Below are 15543 nucleotides of genomic sequence, written 5' to 3'. Positions count from 1 at the left end.
TGGTCAGCAGTGGCCACGGCTTCTAACAGCCGTTTATACCCGTGTTACTGCTCTCAGTTACAAGCCCGTTTCTCCATTCCGTTTTTTTCCCCACTAATTTCAATGAGTTTAAAACAACAACAAAAACAACACAGAAGTTAACGGGAAAGCTCTCAGTTTGCTTCCGTTCCCGTTTTTTTTCCTACAGGAACAAACACAGGGAACCCAATGAAATCAAAGGGGGAAAATGGAAACGTTTATTTACGTTTTAATTCTTTTTCGTTTGCGCCAAAAACGGAACAGAGACGGAATTATTGCTGTAAGCCAAAGTGCAGCAGTGAGCCCACCCAAGGAGTACCCACCCACGGGGAGTACAGTGTTGGCAGAGTGATGATGGGTTTCTATGGCAGCCAGGAGCGCCCAGGTCTGTCATATTGTAGGATTGGTTATCTAGACTCCATTTGTGCTGCTCTCAGACTTACATGAACCAAAGAGTTATGTTTCTGTCCTACAGAGAGCTAAAGTCCATGTGTAAGAAGGCAATTAGGATGTCCATGCCTTAAAGGGGTTGTCCCGCGCCGAAACGTTTTTTTTTTTTTTTCAAACCCCCCCCCCCGTTCGGCGCGAGACAACCCCGATGCAGGGACTTAAAAAAAACACCGCACAGCGCTTACCTGAATCCGGTGACTTCTTACTTACCTGCTGAAGATGGCCGCCGGGATCTTCTCTCTCGGTGGACCGCAGGGCTTCTGTGCGGTCCATTGCCGATTCCAGCCTCCTGATTGGCTGGAATCGGCACGTGACAGGGCGGAGCTACACGGAGCCCCATTGAGAAAAGAAGAAGACCCGGACTGCGCAAGTGCGGCTAATTTGGCCATTAGACGCCGAAAATTAGTCGGCTCCATGGAAACGAGGACGCCAGCAACGGAGCAGGTAAGTAAAAAACTTCTTATAACTTCTGTATGGCTCATAATTAATGCACAATGTACATTACAAAGTGCATTAATATGGCCATACAGAAGTGTATAGACCCACTTGCTGCTGCGGGACAACCCCTTTAAGAGTAATTTAACTCCTTAGTGACGGAGCCAAATTCAGGAAATCTGACATGTGTCACTTAACATATCATAACTCCGTAAAGGTTTTGCATATCCAAATGATTCTGACATTGTTTTAGGCCACATGTTGTACTTCATTTAGGTGGTGAAAATAGTCCGATAGAATTTGTGTAATTTATTAAAAGCGCCAAAATTGGGAAAATCTTTTTATTTTTTCACATTTTCAGCTGTATTATCTCAAATATGTGCAAACATACTGTGCACATTTTTGCTAAGATATATATTTCCATCTGTTTACTTTATTCTGGAAGCACGTTTGAAAAGCTTGTTTTTTTTAACCATTTAGGAGCCGTACAAATATAACATTAATTATTAACATTTTGAGGAACACTTTGTTTTCCTGCACCAAGCCAAGATTGCAAAGCCTCATAGGTGTCAGAATTATGGATAACCCCACAAATGACCCCATTATAAAAACTAAACCCCTTAATGTATTCACTGAGGGGGTCAGGAGGATTTTGACCTCACAGTTTTGTTTGTTTTTCAAGAATTAATGCAATTTAGAGGAGAAAAAAAATAAAACTTCATATTTTTGCAAATATGTCATTTTAAAGACATTTTTTTTTTCTATATTTAACATTAAAATGAGGATTTACACCCCAAAATGGATCCCCCTGTTTGTCCTGTGTTCAGAAACATACCCGTTGTGGCCCTATTCTTCTGTCTGTACGTACAACGGGGCCCCCCAAAAAATAAGCGATTTGTACTTTTGCCAGTTATGACATTAGCCATCAGAAAACTGCAAGTTTGTTCAAAGTGCAGCGACTACTAAAGAACCAAACTAGCCCAGGGACCAGCCATCACCTTTGAGCAAAAAGAAGGGGAGTCCAAGGAGCCCCATTCCAGCGCTGTGTCCTCGGGAAGTTGGCACATGGCAGCAGCTAGACTCTTTTTGCGCACACATTTCCCATTCATGTCTACGCCAAGTGCGCTCGCAGAGTCAGGCTGCTGTTGTGCACCAATTCTGTAGGGACACACTGATTGAATGGGCGCACGCAAGTATGAAACACAGTTTCCCCTCTATCCCCCATAACGTAGTTTATGGGGCTCACAGGTGATGACAGGTTCCCTGTATGGGTAAAAAACTATTTAAAATCTTCTTCTCTAATTTGCGAGTCTGCGGACCACATTCATCAATAACCCTGTGACACAGACCTCTGGTACACAAATTCCCCCGCTGCAGCCGCCACGGCCCGACTGCTGGTGTACACCAAGGGATCAATACTCTCATACTCCTCTTTGTTCAAAATGTTTTCCATATTCCTGTGGGAAAAACACAAGGCAGCATGAATGACATCCAACATCTTACTGTACAGCTTATACCGTGGAATACAAGCATTTTATGATGAGAAGTCTCATTTAATGTACAAATATGGCAATTCTTAATACATTCACAGCACAATAGTACAGGTCATTAAGCTATCGGAGCGCATTATATGTCAGGTTAACATTTGCTACTTCTGTACAATTTAAGTTCCACATAACTTCCCCAATAATTCTCCTCTTGTGAAGCGCCATTCTTCTCCTTCACATTAAAGGCTGCCTGTCGGATGGTTTCCACTCCCTAAACCACTACAATGATCTGCTCTGTAAGGCCTCATGTCCACGGCGCACGCAGATTCTGTGCGGGGAATCTGACACTGAATACAGCACTGCCGCGGCCGCTGAGCCCCGCTTACTTGCATTTGCCGGCACCGGCGTCCTTGTGGATCCCTCCACTTCCGGGTTCACTGTTCTGCGCATGGTCCTCACTGTTCGCTGTCAGACATGCGCAATACAAAATTTTTAAAAAGTCTCCTGTATTGCCGAAGATCCGCGGCACGTCCGCAGCTGTGGGCGTGCCGCAGATTGGACGGCTGCCATTGACTATTGCTGCCTTCCAATAGGTGGCACTGTGGAGGTATTGCTTCATCTCCCTTATACGACAATGAAGCTCTTCTGTCTTTATTAACATCATCAGGCACAAATATACCCTAGGGCAGGGGTCCCCAGCTCCAGTCCTAAGGGACCACCAACAGGCCATGTTTGCAGGATATCCCATAGTAAGAACACTTGTGGCAATATCTGAGGCACCGACAATTACATCACCTGTGCAACACTGAGGAAATCCTGAAAACCTGATCTGTTGGCGGTCCCTGAGGAATGGAGTTGTGGGACACTGCCCTAGGGTACGCAGCATCAACTGTAATCATAAGAAATGATTGGCTCTGGGAGTTAATGGTTAACATATGTTAATGCCTTAAGATGTGTGTTACTACTAATCACGCGATTTCTAAGAAACTAAACTCAAGAGGGAGAATAGTCTTGTTGTGATCATTGTTCTAGTAGCTCTTCTCTGAAGGGGTCACAGCCTGCTATCTAATGACATTCAGCTTTTAGATAAACTAGGATAATGTGTTATGAAAATGGCATATCCAGGCAGACGCCATGGATCCGGGACAAAAACAGTGAATTGAGGTAAACCCCCCTCAAATTCATCAGCGCTTCGAATTTCCGTCACTCAGTTCTGCCGCGCTTGGTCGCACACAAGAAGGCTATGTCCGCCAGGAGCCGGTGGGCTGCCGTTTAACACATTCAGCAGAGTGGTGGGGTTACTGTTAGGAATATATTGTAGATTAAGGTTTTAAAGGGATAATCTCACAAAAAGCTGGTCACATCAGGTCCCCCAGGTTTCTTTAAGCCCCAGCAATCAGCTTTTATGGTCCGGAGAAGAGGGTGCATGCAAAGGGGCTGTCATGGTGAGACCACCCAATAACAGAACACCCCTTATACATAGTACAGAGTTAGGGAAGTTGGCGGTAAAGATAGTAATGTATGTTCTATCCTCACACATCCAATACCTTATGTTTCCTCTACAGACACACAGGAGTGCAGCAAGCTTTGGTCCAGACCTCGGCTATAGGTTACTTCTCTCCAGGGACACCACAGGGCAGCGATCACTACATCCGCAGATGGCTTATTGATTAGCAGCCATCTACACTGCTCAACACATTGCAGTATTACCCCAAGTCACTTCAGGATATCAAATCTGTCCAGTCCATTATGAATTCATCTCCCCTGCTTTGGTGCAAATGAATGTGACAACAGGCGCGCCGGAGAGGAACGGCAAGACGCCCCCCAAAAAAGAGAGGATTCCTCTCCCCTCCTCCTGTCTGATTCTTCTCTAGCTCTGGTGTCCTCCTCTCTACTGGTACATGAAGGGCTCCTGCAGCCCAATCCGGTTGTACAGGTAGTCCTCTCCTCTGGGATGGGGCATCCCTAAGTCTCCAGAGCATGGAGCAGACACCAGGACACGGCAGTTACAGGAGGAGAGCTGGACAGGGCTGCAGAAGGGCATCAACCCGCATCAGTACCGGAGGACGAATGCAAGAGCCCAACACCATGACCAGACTGTCATACACCGACTCCATGAGAATGGCATGAGGCCCGACGTCCTGCAGCAGAACCTGTGCTCACAGCCCAGCATCATGCAGCTTGACTGGCATTCGCCAGGGACCACCATAACTGGCAGGTCTGCCGCTGGCGCCCATTCACTTCACAAGTTCCTGCTGTGCATGTGATAGATGTGAAAGAATCAACTTGACTTCATGGAGATCCGATGTGATTTACATATTACCTTAAAGGGGTTCTGTCATTAAAATAAATAAATCCTATACTTATTCCTCCCCGTCCGTCTCCTCACCAGAGCTTCACCTCCCTGATCTTCTCCTGGCTCCTGCAGTCCCCCGGGTCACATCACCGCCAGCCAGCCTCTTCCTGTGGCGTTACGTACATTGCCAGCATTCTCCTTCCTGCAGGTCAGTGTACCCGGTCACTAGTGACGTAGCGTTCACTGCCTAGCAGGGAATGCCAATCTTCAGCAGCCTGCTTTATTGCAAATGCATGATGTCTCGCTACTAGTGCTTCATACAGTATGTAAACCAGTAGCGGCGAGATATCGCGCATGTGCGCTAAAGCAGGCTGCTGATGTTTCGGCATTCCCTGCTAGACAATGAACGCTACGTCACCCGCCCTGCAGGATGTGACCTGTAGCTATGGACGCTCCAAAACAGGAAGAAGAGGATTCAGCCGGCTGGAGGTGGTGACCTGGGGGACTGAAGGAGCCAGGAGAAGATCGGGGAGGAGAAGATGTGGTAAGACGACTGACGGGAGAGGAATAGGCAAGTATTGATTTTTTTTCTCATTACAAAACCTCTTTAATGTTTTCAGCAGTGCATTATAAGTAATATCATTCCCATCAACAAGAGAACTGAGGCTTTACACGATAGAAGAACCCTGATCCAAAGTATCTCCTGGTCTTTCCACATCACACCCATGAGGTTCCACTGGATGTAGGACAGCCGCTGCTCCTCGTGATCCCAACGCTGTTATTACCGTGACCAAATAGAAAAGGGGAAAGCAAAGAGGAAATGCAGGAGAAGGAGGGAAGAACCGCTTGCAGCAGTCAGGGTGTATTCACACGGGGGGCTTGGATGCAGCAAGAACCACAAGGAAAAAATACAAGGATTTGTGTCCCGTTTACGGTTTGTTTTTTCCACCACAAACATTGTAAAAACACCCAAACTGCTCCATGTGTATAAAGCTTAGATTCCCTCCACTGCATAAAAGGGGTTATCCCATGAAAAACATTAGACTTAAAATAAGGTGAAATATAAATGGATTACAGCCCATGAAGATGCTCCAGGCTTCTCTGCATCACACAGAGGTGTTCGTATGCCGCCCAATGTTGAGGGGCGTGGCCACCACAAACCACGACTGTCATTTTAATTTAAAAAAAGCACAGAATAGGCGATTCTAAGCATTTTTACGTTTCATTAGTCTGTTCTGTACATTTTCCCTTCAGAACCAGTCTTCTGCTATGCAGCTAGGCTGAGACGTTGCTAATGAAATCCGTATTCACCTAAGTGCACTGCAGCAGTAGAGGGCGCTCCAGCGGTGCCGGCACTGTTTTCTATAATGCAGCTGCAGGCTCTTCCCATTATAACACTTAATGAAGGTTGAATTAAAACATTTTATCCGGTCTAATAACCACAGTCTTTTCTTCTGTGCCCAGCGCTGTGTTTAGTACATCTCCACCGTTGCTCTCTCCCCCCCGGCGCTGTGTATGGAGAAGCTGTGCGATGCAGATGGCTTTTTGCCTTCATAGTATCAGCTCTCCGCCGGACCCCATGTCTGCCTGTCTCAGTGCATAAGGTGTACAGTACTACATACCACCACCCCAGGCCCTGATGTTCTGCATATTATAGTACTGAGCAGTAGATATGTAGTATTCTGACAGCATACTAATACTTTGTAATTAGTAATTCTGCGCTCTTCTCTCCTTTTATGATGTCATGCCCCCTTGCCATAAAAACCTTCTCCCCAAACAGGGCTGCTCCTCCACGGTGCAGGTGACTGCCCGCTCTCGGTTTCTGATGCAAGTGCAGATAACCAGGGCCATAATTGTCCTTACTTCATTGCCACATTGTGCATGCACGCAGCCCAGCCGCAGGACTGAAGACGCACCCGGTCTGTCAATCAACCCAGATTGGGCAAGTTTAGGGCACAGACATCTTGTTTTCTCTTGGCATCATCTCCACCACTAGAAGGTACCCAGCATACAGCATGCGCAGACACTAGGCTGCTTCTATCATGCGGTATCTGCTTGGGCTACTAAGGACAGCATAGAGAGCACAGGAGCAGGTCGGTCGGTCAGCGGTGGCGGCTTTGGGGGACCTTCTGACGGGTTCTCTTTAATTTCACATGTTCTTTTACGTTAAATATATTTTATGCGGTCACAGGGCCCCTCGTACACCTTCAACAACAGTCTGCAACCGTTTCCTTCCCCATACAAATGAACATTCGGTTCAGCTGAGCATTCAATATTAGGGAGATAAGTCGTTGCCAAATAGCTCTGGTAGTGGCTTATCTCCCGGGTAATAAAAGAATTAGGTGCTGAAGTTTAATGTCCCCGGTCCTCCTTTCTCCCAACATCATCTATTGAGGAACAGTTGAGTCGCCCCCATACACATTAGAGAGTCATCTGGTCCTGCCATTACCAGCAGGATCGGACAACTGAACTCTTATGTGTATGGGGGCGTACAGGTACATTGGATGTCTGTGGGGTTTCTTAGGAGTCAAGCCTGCTCCATACATGATGGTCATCAGCTGTCACAGCTGCCATCTGTCAGCCGCAGTCACAATCAGAAATAACTCAGATCGTGGGTGTTATCATTTAAAGGGAAACTGTCACGCCCCCCAGCACCATAATGGTATGGCACCGTTAGGGGACGTGACAGGGAGCCGTGGAATGTATTGTTTATATTCACCCGCTCCTACATGTCCACCTCTGAAGTCGGTGTGCATCACAAAAATCTGACTCTTTTCAGAGTCCCGTGAGTACACCCTACTGTGGAAGTCTATGGGATGCACGCACACAGGACTCTGAAAAGAGTCAGATTTTCGTGCTGCACACAGACTTCAGTGGAGATGTGACAGGTTTCTCTTAATTATCCCAATGGTAATTAAATGCGCTAAAAGGACTTTGAATATAAGACTTTTTGAAAGTGGGGAGGGAAAAAAAACAAACAAAAAAATTGGCAGTGGTATCAAAGGGTTAATCTCCTTGCAAATGCAGATTACTGCAATTATAACTCACCTATAAATGAGTCCGATGAGATGTATTGCTTCTGCGGAGACCAAGTTTTCCTTGTCTAGGGCCATGGCCACCATCCTGTCCTGTGATAGAACACACGCTTTACAAGCACTTTATTCTGCAGATCAGGCATTAATATACAGAACAGAGATTCTCAACCGGAGGGCAGCGGCTCCCAGGGTGGGCATCACTCAGCCGACACTAAATGGGGTTTCAAAGCAGCGCCCGCTGGGGTTGGAGTGGAAACTCTGCTCTGACTCATGTAGTGGCCAGCACTGTAATTGCAGGCATAGCGGTCACTGAAATCAATGGGACCCCAGCCTACAGTTACAAACACAGCACCCACTGATTTCACTGAGACTGCATCTGCAATTATGAGTGCCAGCCACAACCGAGTCCACACAGGTGCGGATTTGCTGTGGAACTTCCGTGCAGACCCCCTGCGTGGAAATTCTGTGGCAATAACAGTAGCAGGCAAGCGGCTGAGATTTTGTATCTCTTATCCACAAGTTGCAGAAAAAAATCTGCACAAAATATTCCGCAACAAATCAGCCCCATGGGCCGAGCCGCCGGCCACTCGTACACAGGCGTGCCTTTCAGTGTTTAACGCTGCGTTTTAAACGCTGTCAAGCGCTATTCTTGATTGTAATGGGCTTCTCAGACGAGTGCTCTAGGGCAGGGATTTTAACGCTACATTTTCCAAGCACTCTCTGTTCTATTTTGGGGCGTTTCAGCGTTTTAAAGCGATTAAAATGAATGAGGAGCTTCTTCAGCACTGCGGACAATGAGGTAGAGCGCGGTCACAGCGGTTTTGAACGCAGGCTGCTAGGCCACTGAGAATGACCAAAAGTTTACAAGAAATTGTCAGCAGCTCTTTATCTTTAGCTTCTGACAGGTAAAGCCAATGCAGAGGTAATACAGAGGGAGAGGCCGCGCATGGACATTTGTGGCTTCACAGACCTGATGGCGGAGAAGCCAGCGATTTGTAATACAAACTGCCCTCTCTACAATAATAATAATATTCATCATTTATGGAGCGTCAACATATTCCGCAGCGTTTACAAGACAGGGGGATACAGAAAGACAGAAGTACAAAAATCCTGGTTACATTAGTTGATGGAAACAGTATGGGTGAGGGTCCTGCTCCAATACTACAGGTAATGGGGTTATACAGAAGGTAAAGGGCTGGAGATGTGCGCGGTATGGCGAAGTGGAGAGTGAGGGATGCTATACACATAGACAATGGTCAGACATAAGCTGTATAGTGGCTGAATCGGTATGGCTGCAGCTGCCGGTTGATGGCAGCTAGCAAGGATTGCAGTCAGTAGGTCAGGGAGCATGTTATCAGGGGAGTACAGAGGGGTTTGTTTAGGGAATGCGGTATGCCTCGCTGAAGAGGTGCGTTTTTAGAGCACGCCTGAAGTTGTAGGTCAGTGATTGCCCAAATGTTTTGGGGTAGCACATTCCAGAGGACCGGTGCTTCTCTAGAGAAGGCTTGGAGGCGAGAATGAGAGGTTGTAATTAAAGGGGCACTTAATCTGATTTAGTTAGCAGAGCAGAGGGCACGAGCTGGATGATGGATTGAGATGAGGGAGGCAATGTAGGGCGGGGCTGTGGAAAGCTTTATGGATGAAGGTAGTGAGTTTAAATTGAATTCTGTATTTGACGGGCAAAGATTGCAGTGACCGGCACAGGGCAGAGGCGTCTGAGTAGCAGCTGGACAGGAAGATGAGCCTGGCTGCCGCATTCAGGATGGACTGGAGAGGGTAGAGTCTGGTGCAGGGGAGGCCGATCAGCAGCGAGTTGCAATAATCGAGCCGGGAGTGGATGAGGGTGACAGCGAGCGTTTTTAGCGTGTCTACGGTGAGAAAAGGGCGGATTCTTGCGATGTTCCTGAGATGCAGCTACAAGGATTGTAGTGCAAAAGAGCAGGCTTGGGAATATTTGGCTACAGAAGTGCCCCCAGCAGTGTGATCAACTCCTACCATTAAGCAAAAAAGGACCTAAGTACAGTAGGTATGTCTCTTGATAGGTGTAGGGCATCAAATGGTTTTATTTTTTGTGCCTGGGGATCTAAGGCTGAGTACCCCAATATTGTAGCGACACGCGGCCCCACTGCTAGAGTGCTAAAGGTGGTGGCGGTGCCATAGCAGTGCAGCAATGTGAGACAGGCCTCCTTCAGATGACCGTATGGCGGTGCCATAGTAGTGCAGCAAAACAAGACATGGCCTCAAGACCACAGCTAGCAGTCAACTAAGCTCAACGGCCCCTGCGCGCTCATCCCATCGCTTCCGGGGTGTTTCTTCTGGGCTGGCTCAGTTCTGGCATTATCAGCTTGCGTGGCTGCGTTTATAAATTTGCTGAAAACGCAGTCAAAAACACATATCAACGCAGCGTTTCTACAAGCGCACATGTGAGAGTGGCCTTAGGGTATGTCGACACAAAGTGAAAATGCTAAGGATTTTCCGCAGCAGGAAATTCCTACGGCAAAATCCGCAGCCTTTCTGCAAAAGGTGTGGAATTTGACTCGAAATCTGCTGTGCTTATGCTGCCGAATTCAGAAGATACCGCACCCCCTCTCACCTCCGAAGTCTTCGTGCCATGGGCGCCTCCTTCACCAGTGTCTAGTGTTTTAAACTCACTAGAGGCTGCTGGGTGTAGTGATATGTTGTGATAAGGCACGCCCCCTGACCACACCCCCATTTTTGGTAGGAGTGCACCTACAGTAAAATCTTTTCCCAGGGGTGCCCATGGCTGAAAGGGTTGGGAAGAACAGAGGTAGGCCATACCTTAAATCTGCTAGTAAAGAGCTCCAATTTTCCTGCCCACTCAGGAACAATGTAGAGTTCATGCAGGCTCTGCAGACACTGTAATCTTACATGTCCTTGCTGTAAAGACATAAAAGGTATATATCCACATTCAGAGGTGTAGCTTAAGGCTCAGATGCAAAAGTTCAGCACGGGGGCCCCTACAACTTTCCTCTGCATCGCTGAGTCTCTTAAGAAGCCTATCGATGCAACATTAGCAGGCGGGGACATAGCTGGAATCTTAGATCAGGCAGAGGCTAAATGTAGGGGACCCAATTAATCGGTAACAGGGACCCCCAATCGTTCATGCGCCAGTTATAATACTGGTGCTTTCTTATAGCTAGAGGGTCCTTTGGGCCTCTTAGGGCTCCAGGGCCCGATAGCCCCTGCTAGCTCTGCACCCCTATAGTTACGCCCCTGCCCACATCCATCATCAGGTTCACACCACAATGATCTCAGTCCAGCGGATCCTCACCTTATCGTGCAGCATCCACCCAAGATACTTCAAATAGCCGTCGGTCAGAAAGGATTGAGGGTAGGTTGTTATCCAAGTGCCAAGTTCTTCAATACAGAGGATCCGGATGTCGGCGTGCGTATCACTATGTATAAACACGCAGGAAGAGGGTCAGAAACCGCAGACCTCTGCAGAGCCACGCCGCTGATTGTTCTTCATTCATCATGCAGCTATTCCCCAAGTAGATATAAGTATCTAGTGTTACCTTGCTTAGTCATTGCCTTCTGTCTGAACCCCTCAACCTCTTACCTCAGATGGTCATGTAGTCTCAGTTTTGACGACTCGTGGTTATGGATTCATTTTCTAGTCAATGTCCCAGTTTGTGTGATGCAGTTACATGGATCTACCACTGTAACTGCTTAGAGAAGGATACAGGCGCTATTGTAACAGTTCCTGATGATGACCACACAGGTATAAGAGAGGAGATCACAGCTCATCCTCCTGACTGTATACTTACGGGATGTAGCTTATTTAGGTGAATATAGAATGGAATGATAATAAAACTGCCCACCCCCCGGAGGCAAAAACGGTATATACTTAACTAATGCTGGGCTGATGCATCATGGGATTGATTGAAAGTGAAAGATGCGTCTTTAACATTAGAAAGTCCTGTTATAGTAATAATATATGTTTCTCACATCAGCCTAGGCAAACGTGTGTGTATGTATGTATATATATATATATATATATATATATATATATATATATATATATATATATATATATATATATATATATATAGGCCCATCCTTCCCCCCCATATCCTGTCATGGCTTAGCAATGTCTAAAGATAACTAGAGATGTCTAACTCTCCATACATCTAGAAAATACTGCATCTAGATTCTATTCCAAGGAATTACGTATTTAGTAGTGACAGGTCTTCAGGGGTTAAACCATTAGCACCTAGAGCCAATCAGTAGTTATGATAACAGGGGGCGTGTATAACTGACCTTACATAAGAGAGCTTATATATACACATTGTCTGCTTTCACTGTCGGATGATACAGACCGCTTCCTGTGGCAGTGATTCGTGTACACGGCTTCTCTTAAATTTGGACCAGGCAATGAAACACTATGAAGTCCCTCTGATCATTTCCCTAACAGACCTATTGCCATTCGTGTTAAAAAAAAAACACACCGGTCCCGTTTCCCCGAAAATAAGACAGTGTCTTATAATTTTTGCTTCGAAAATTTTACTCATTTACATGTAAAGCTGCCTGGACACTTTATATTTTTTTAATTTAACTGTAACTAGGGCTCAATTGTGGAGTAGGGCTTATACTTAAAGCATCCACAAAAATCCTGAAAAATCATTCTGCATCCTTAAAAATCATGCTAGGGCTTATTTTCAGGGTGGGTCTTATTTTCAAAGAAACAGGGTATTGCAATCGCAAGTGTGAAGACACTCTCAAGATGCTGTCTGATAAGGATCAGACAGGAGGCTGCACTACACAGAGACTTCCCTAGTGTCACTGGCAATGAGGTGAGGGGGCAGGGATGGAACGATGTGTTTTCACCGGAGTGACCCTTTAACCCCTTCTTGCTGCAGCCTTTTTTTTGCTTTTACTTTTCTATCCTCACCTTTCAAAAAAATAAAACGTTTCTATTTTTCTGGCGCCAGCTACATAAAGAGCTTGTTTTTCAATGTTACCATTTAGAGGGGTTATCCCGTGAAGCATTTCCATACCAAAGGTCCTGAAATGCTGTTCGTAGCGGTGTTAAATTGATCTGCAGTATTTCTAGCATATCTTTTTCATCCTTTTTTGCTTACATGTGCCCAACCCCCAGTGCTACTGCTACAGGGGATATGCTATGAGAAGAATCAGTCTCCTCCCCCCTCTGGCAGCTGACAATAGTCTCTCTCCTTACTCTCCTGAAGTAGTTGTATTCTCAGCTATACTGCCATTTATCACAGAGGTTGCAGAGAGCCATTCCTATTAGGTGCCCTGCAGGGAACAGATGATCACTATGCAGGGACCTGGATGTGGGGAAGTGACTTCCAGCGCTCAGCTCATTAGGTGACACATTGCTATATACTGTGAACACCAGGGGGCACTGCACTACGTAATAAATGTCATAATTCTTCAAGGGATCATCTTATGAACATCAGTGTGATATTTAATGCTGGGAACACATGGACATATTACTCACCGGTACCGGTGCACAAAGACGCCTTTGAATAAGCTATTCATCATGTTCCCAATATCTTCCAGACTGGAATGCATCTGTGTGGAGAGATACAATGACGTTACGTAATGCCTTTAACCCCTTCAGCACCAGAGACTTTACTGGTTTTTTTATCCGCTTTTTCCTTCCCGTTTTCCGAGAGCCAGAACATTTTCCTTTTCCGACAGCCTATGAGGGCTCGTTTACACGGACAAGCCGTATTTCATTTAAATGGCACAATATAATCCGCCATACAATGCTGGGGGGAAAAAAACGTAACAAAATTTAAGTAGGGAGAAAAAAAACACAATTGCGCCATTTTATTTTACAGCGTTCACAGTGCAGTAACGCCGACGTATGACCCGTGTTCTGTGGATTAGTACAATTATGACAACATCATTAACGATCCACATTTGTAGGAGGTAAACACATTTTTCCTTTCGGTCACAGTATTCTGCGACCCGTACATTTTTTTTTTTTTCCGCGATTGGACTGTGTGACGGCTCGTTTTGTGCAGGTGAGCCGTAGTTTTTATTAATACCATTTTGGGAATCTTATATCTTTTTGATCACTTTACTTTCTGGCCTTCCGGGTGTTATTCTTTCGCAGCCCCTTCTGTGCAGAGTACAGTCGTTGCCAAACATTTTGAGGCTGACGCAAATTTTGGTTTTCACAAATTTGCTGCTTCAGCGTTTATAGCGGTGATTTGCATGAACTTCAGAATGTTATGAAGACGATCAGATGAATTGTGTGAATGGACATGAAAATTAATTTCATCACAAAAAACCCCACAAAACATTTCCACTATTGTTGTGAAGGCGGCTTCAGGGCGCCCAAGAGAGTCCAGCGGGTGTCAGGTCTACTAGAGAGAGTTCGGCCACAGAGCGGTTCAGCACCAGTGCAGCGCTCGCTCAGGAGGGGAAGCGGGTGGCAGCATATCTGCACACACAGGGAGGCGCTGGTCATGGGAGGCCAGTGTGGGGTCAGGAAGGGCAACACAGTAGCCACTTCTCTCCAAGACTCAGCCGCACTATACACTTTTCACGACTGCATGACGTATATGTATGTATGCGGTCGGGAAGGACTTAAGTACCTAGGTACAGTATATATGGTATATGCCATAACTATGTGCCCTGAACATGGAGAGCGGATGTAAATGTGAAAATAGCAGAGAAGTCACAGGATCTCTCCAGCTGGCATTATATGCCACTCTGCTGAGTGAGAATCCATCACAGAAGCCCTGGGGCGACCCGCTGTTGCACGCCAGGCAGCAGGTAAGTGTAGAAAAGAGAAGTATATGTCTAATGGTTAAAGGGATGACAGGAAATCAGACTTTTACTATTCATGCATTCATAAAAGTAATCAAAAGGAAAAACGCACATTTTATCTTGTACAGATACTTTATTTTGGGCTCCTAATGAAGCTTCTTTACCGCCGTTACAAACGAGTTTTACACTTTTTATGTTTCTATGACTGTCAGCTAATCCAAGATCTCTGATAACCTCCACTGGGTGGTCCCACTGATGCCATATTAAAGGAATTATACGCTAATTGCATTTTTAGTCTTAATGTAATTAGCGATTTTTAATTTTAGATTGCTGTAAACTGTGAACATACTGAGGTAAATGCAAAGACCAGGACTGACAAGCACTAGTCTGATGTAAATGATGGAGTATCAGCCGCATGAATATTCATTAGCCACTCAAATAGAACATGCTTGGGATCTCGCATATGCTCCATTACAGAACCGGTATCAGCCGACCTCCCTGTAACAGATAATTAACATAAAGTGTGGGCAAACATGAAATTATGCGGCTCAAGCTGTGAAATTTCTATTGCTCATTAATAACGGTGTAACGATGCTGCTGTATGTAAGTGGAAATGGTGGTGTGATCGCGGCTATGTAAGAGCCCCGAAGGGTCGTCTCCACCGAGAAGACCGACCAAAGTAGTAAAAGAACAGCAAATCTACCAGGTCACTTACCTCTCACCATTAACGGTTTGCAAAAGAACAACTTTCAAATCTTTATAGGAAGTCTGTCACCCACAGTTCTAATAAAGCAATGCTAACCATAGATGGGGGAAATTGAGACGAGAGGAATCATACCTTTTCTTGAATTCACAGCGCTGCCTAATCTCTGAAACCACCATTTTTTCGTGGTGCGCAGTATGGAAAAGAGGTGTCAACTGTCTGATGGGCAGTTCACATGCTGGGACTGGTCCGGGTCCCTCCCCATCCCCTATTGACATCTCCAATCTCCCTAATAGTCTCCCTTGAGCTGGAGACACTGCGGGGGACATTCATAAAACGTTTTACGCCAGTTTC

The 15543-nt window shown here is 45.9% G+C and overlaps 1 protein-coding gene across 1 annotated transcript in view; it reads right to left on the bottom strand.

Moving 5' to 3' along the window:
- The window catches only part of STAG3 (STAG3 cohesin complex component), a 103631-nt gene that overhangs the window by 65339 nt on the left and 22749 nt on the right, over positions 1 to 15543 (bottom strand). The window contains exons 7-11 of the mRNA XM_066589520.1: positions 13204 to 13277; positions 11014 to 11137; positions 10521 to 10619; positions 7735 to 7814; positions 2253 to 2360 (exon numbers count right to left, since the gene is read on the bottom strand). Of these exons, the coding sequence (XP_066445617.1) occupies positions 2253 to 2360; positions 7735 to 7814; positions 10521 to 10619; positions 11014 to 11137; positions 13204 to 13277 (485 nt within the window). The remainder of the gene's footprint in view (positions 1 to 2252; positions 2361 to 7734; positions 7815 to 10520; positions 10620 to 11013; positions 11138 to 13203; positions 13278 to 15543) is intronic.

The sequence above is a fragment of the Eleutherodactylus coqui genome, chromosome 2 (assembly GCF_035609145.1).
Source record: "Eleutherodactylus coqui strain aEleCoq1 chromosome 2, aEleCoq1.hap1, whole genome shotgun sequence".
Classification (NCBI taxonomy): domain Eukaryota; kingdom Metazoa; phylum Chordata; class Amphibia; order Anura; family Eleutherodactylidae; genus Eleutherodactylus; species Eleutherodactylus coqui.
The sequence above is the reverse complement of the archived record's forward strand: the minus strand, read 5'-3'. Positions and strand labels throughout refer to the sequence as shown.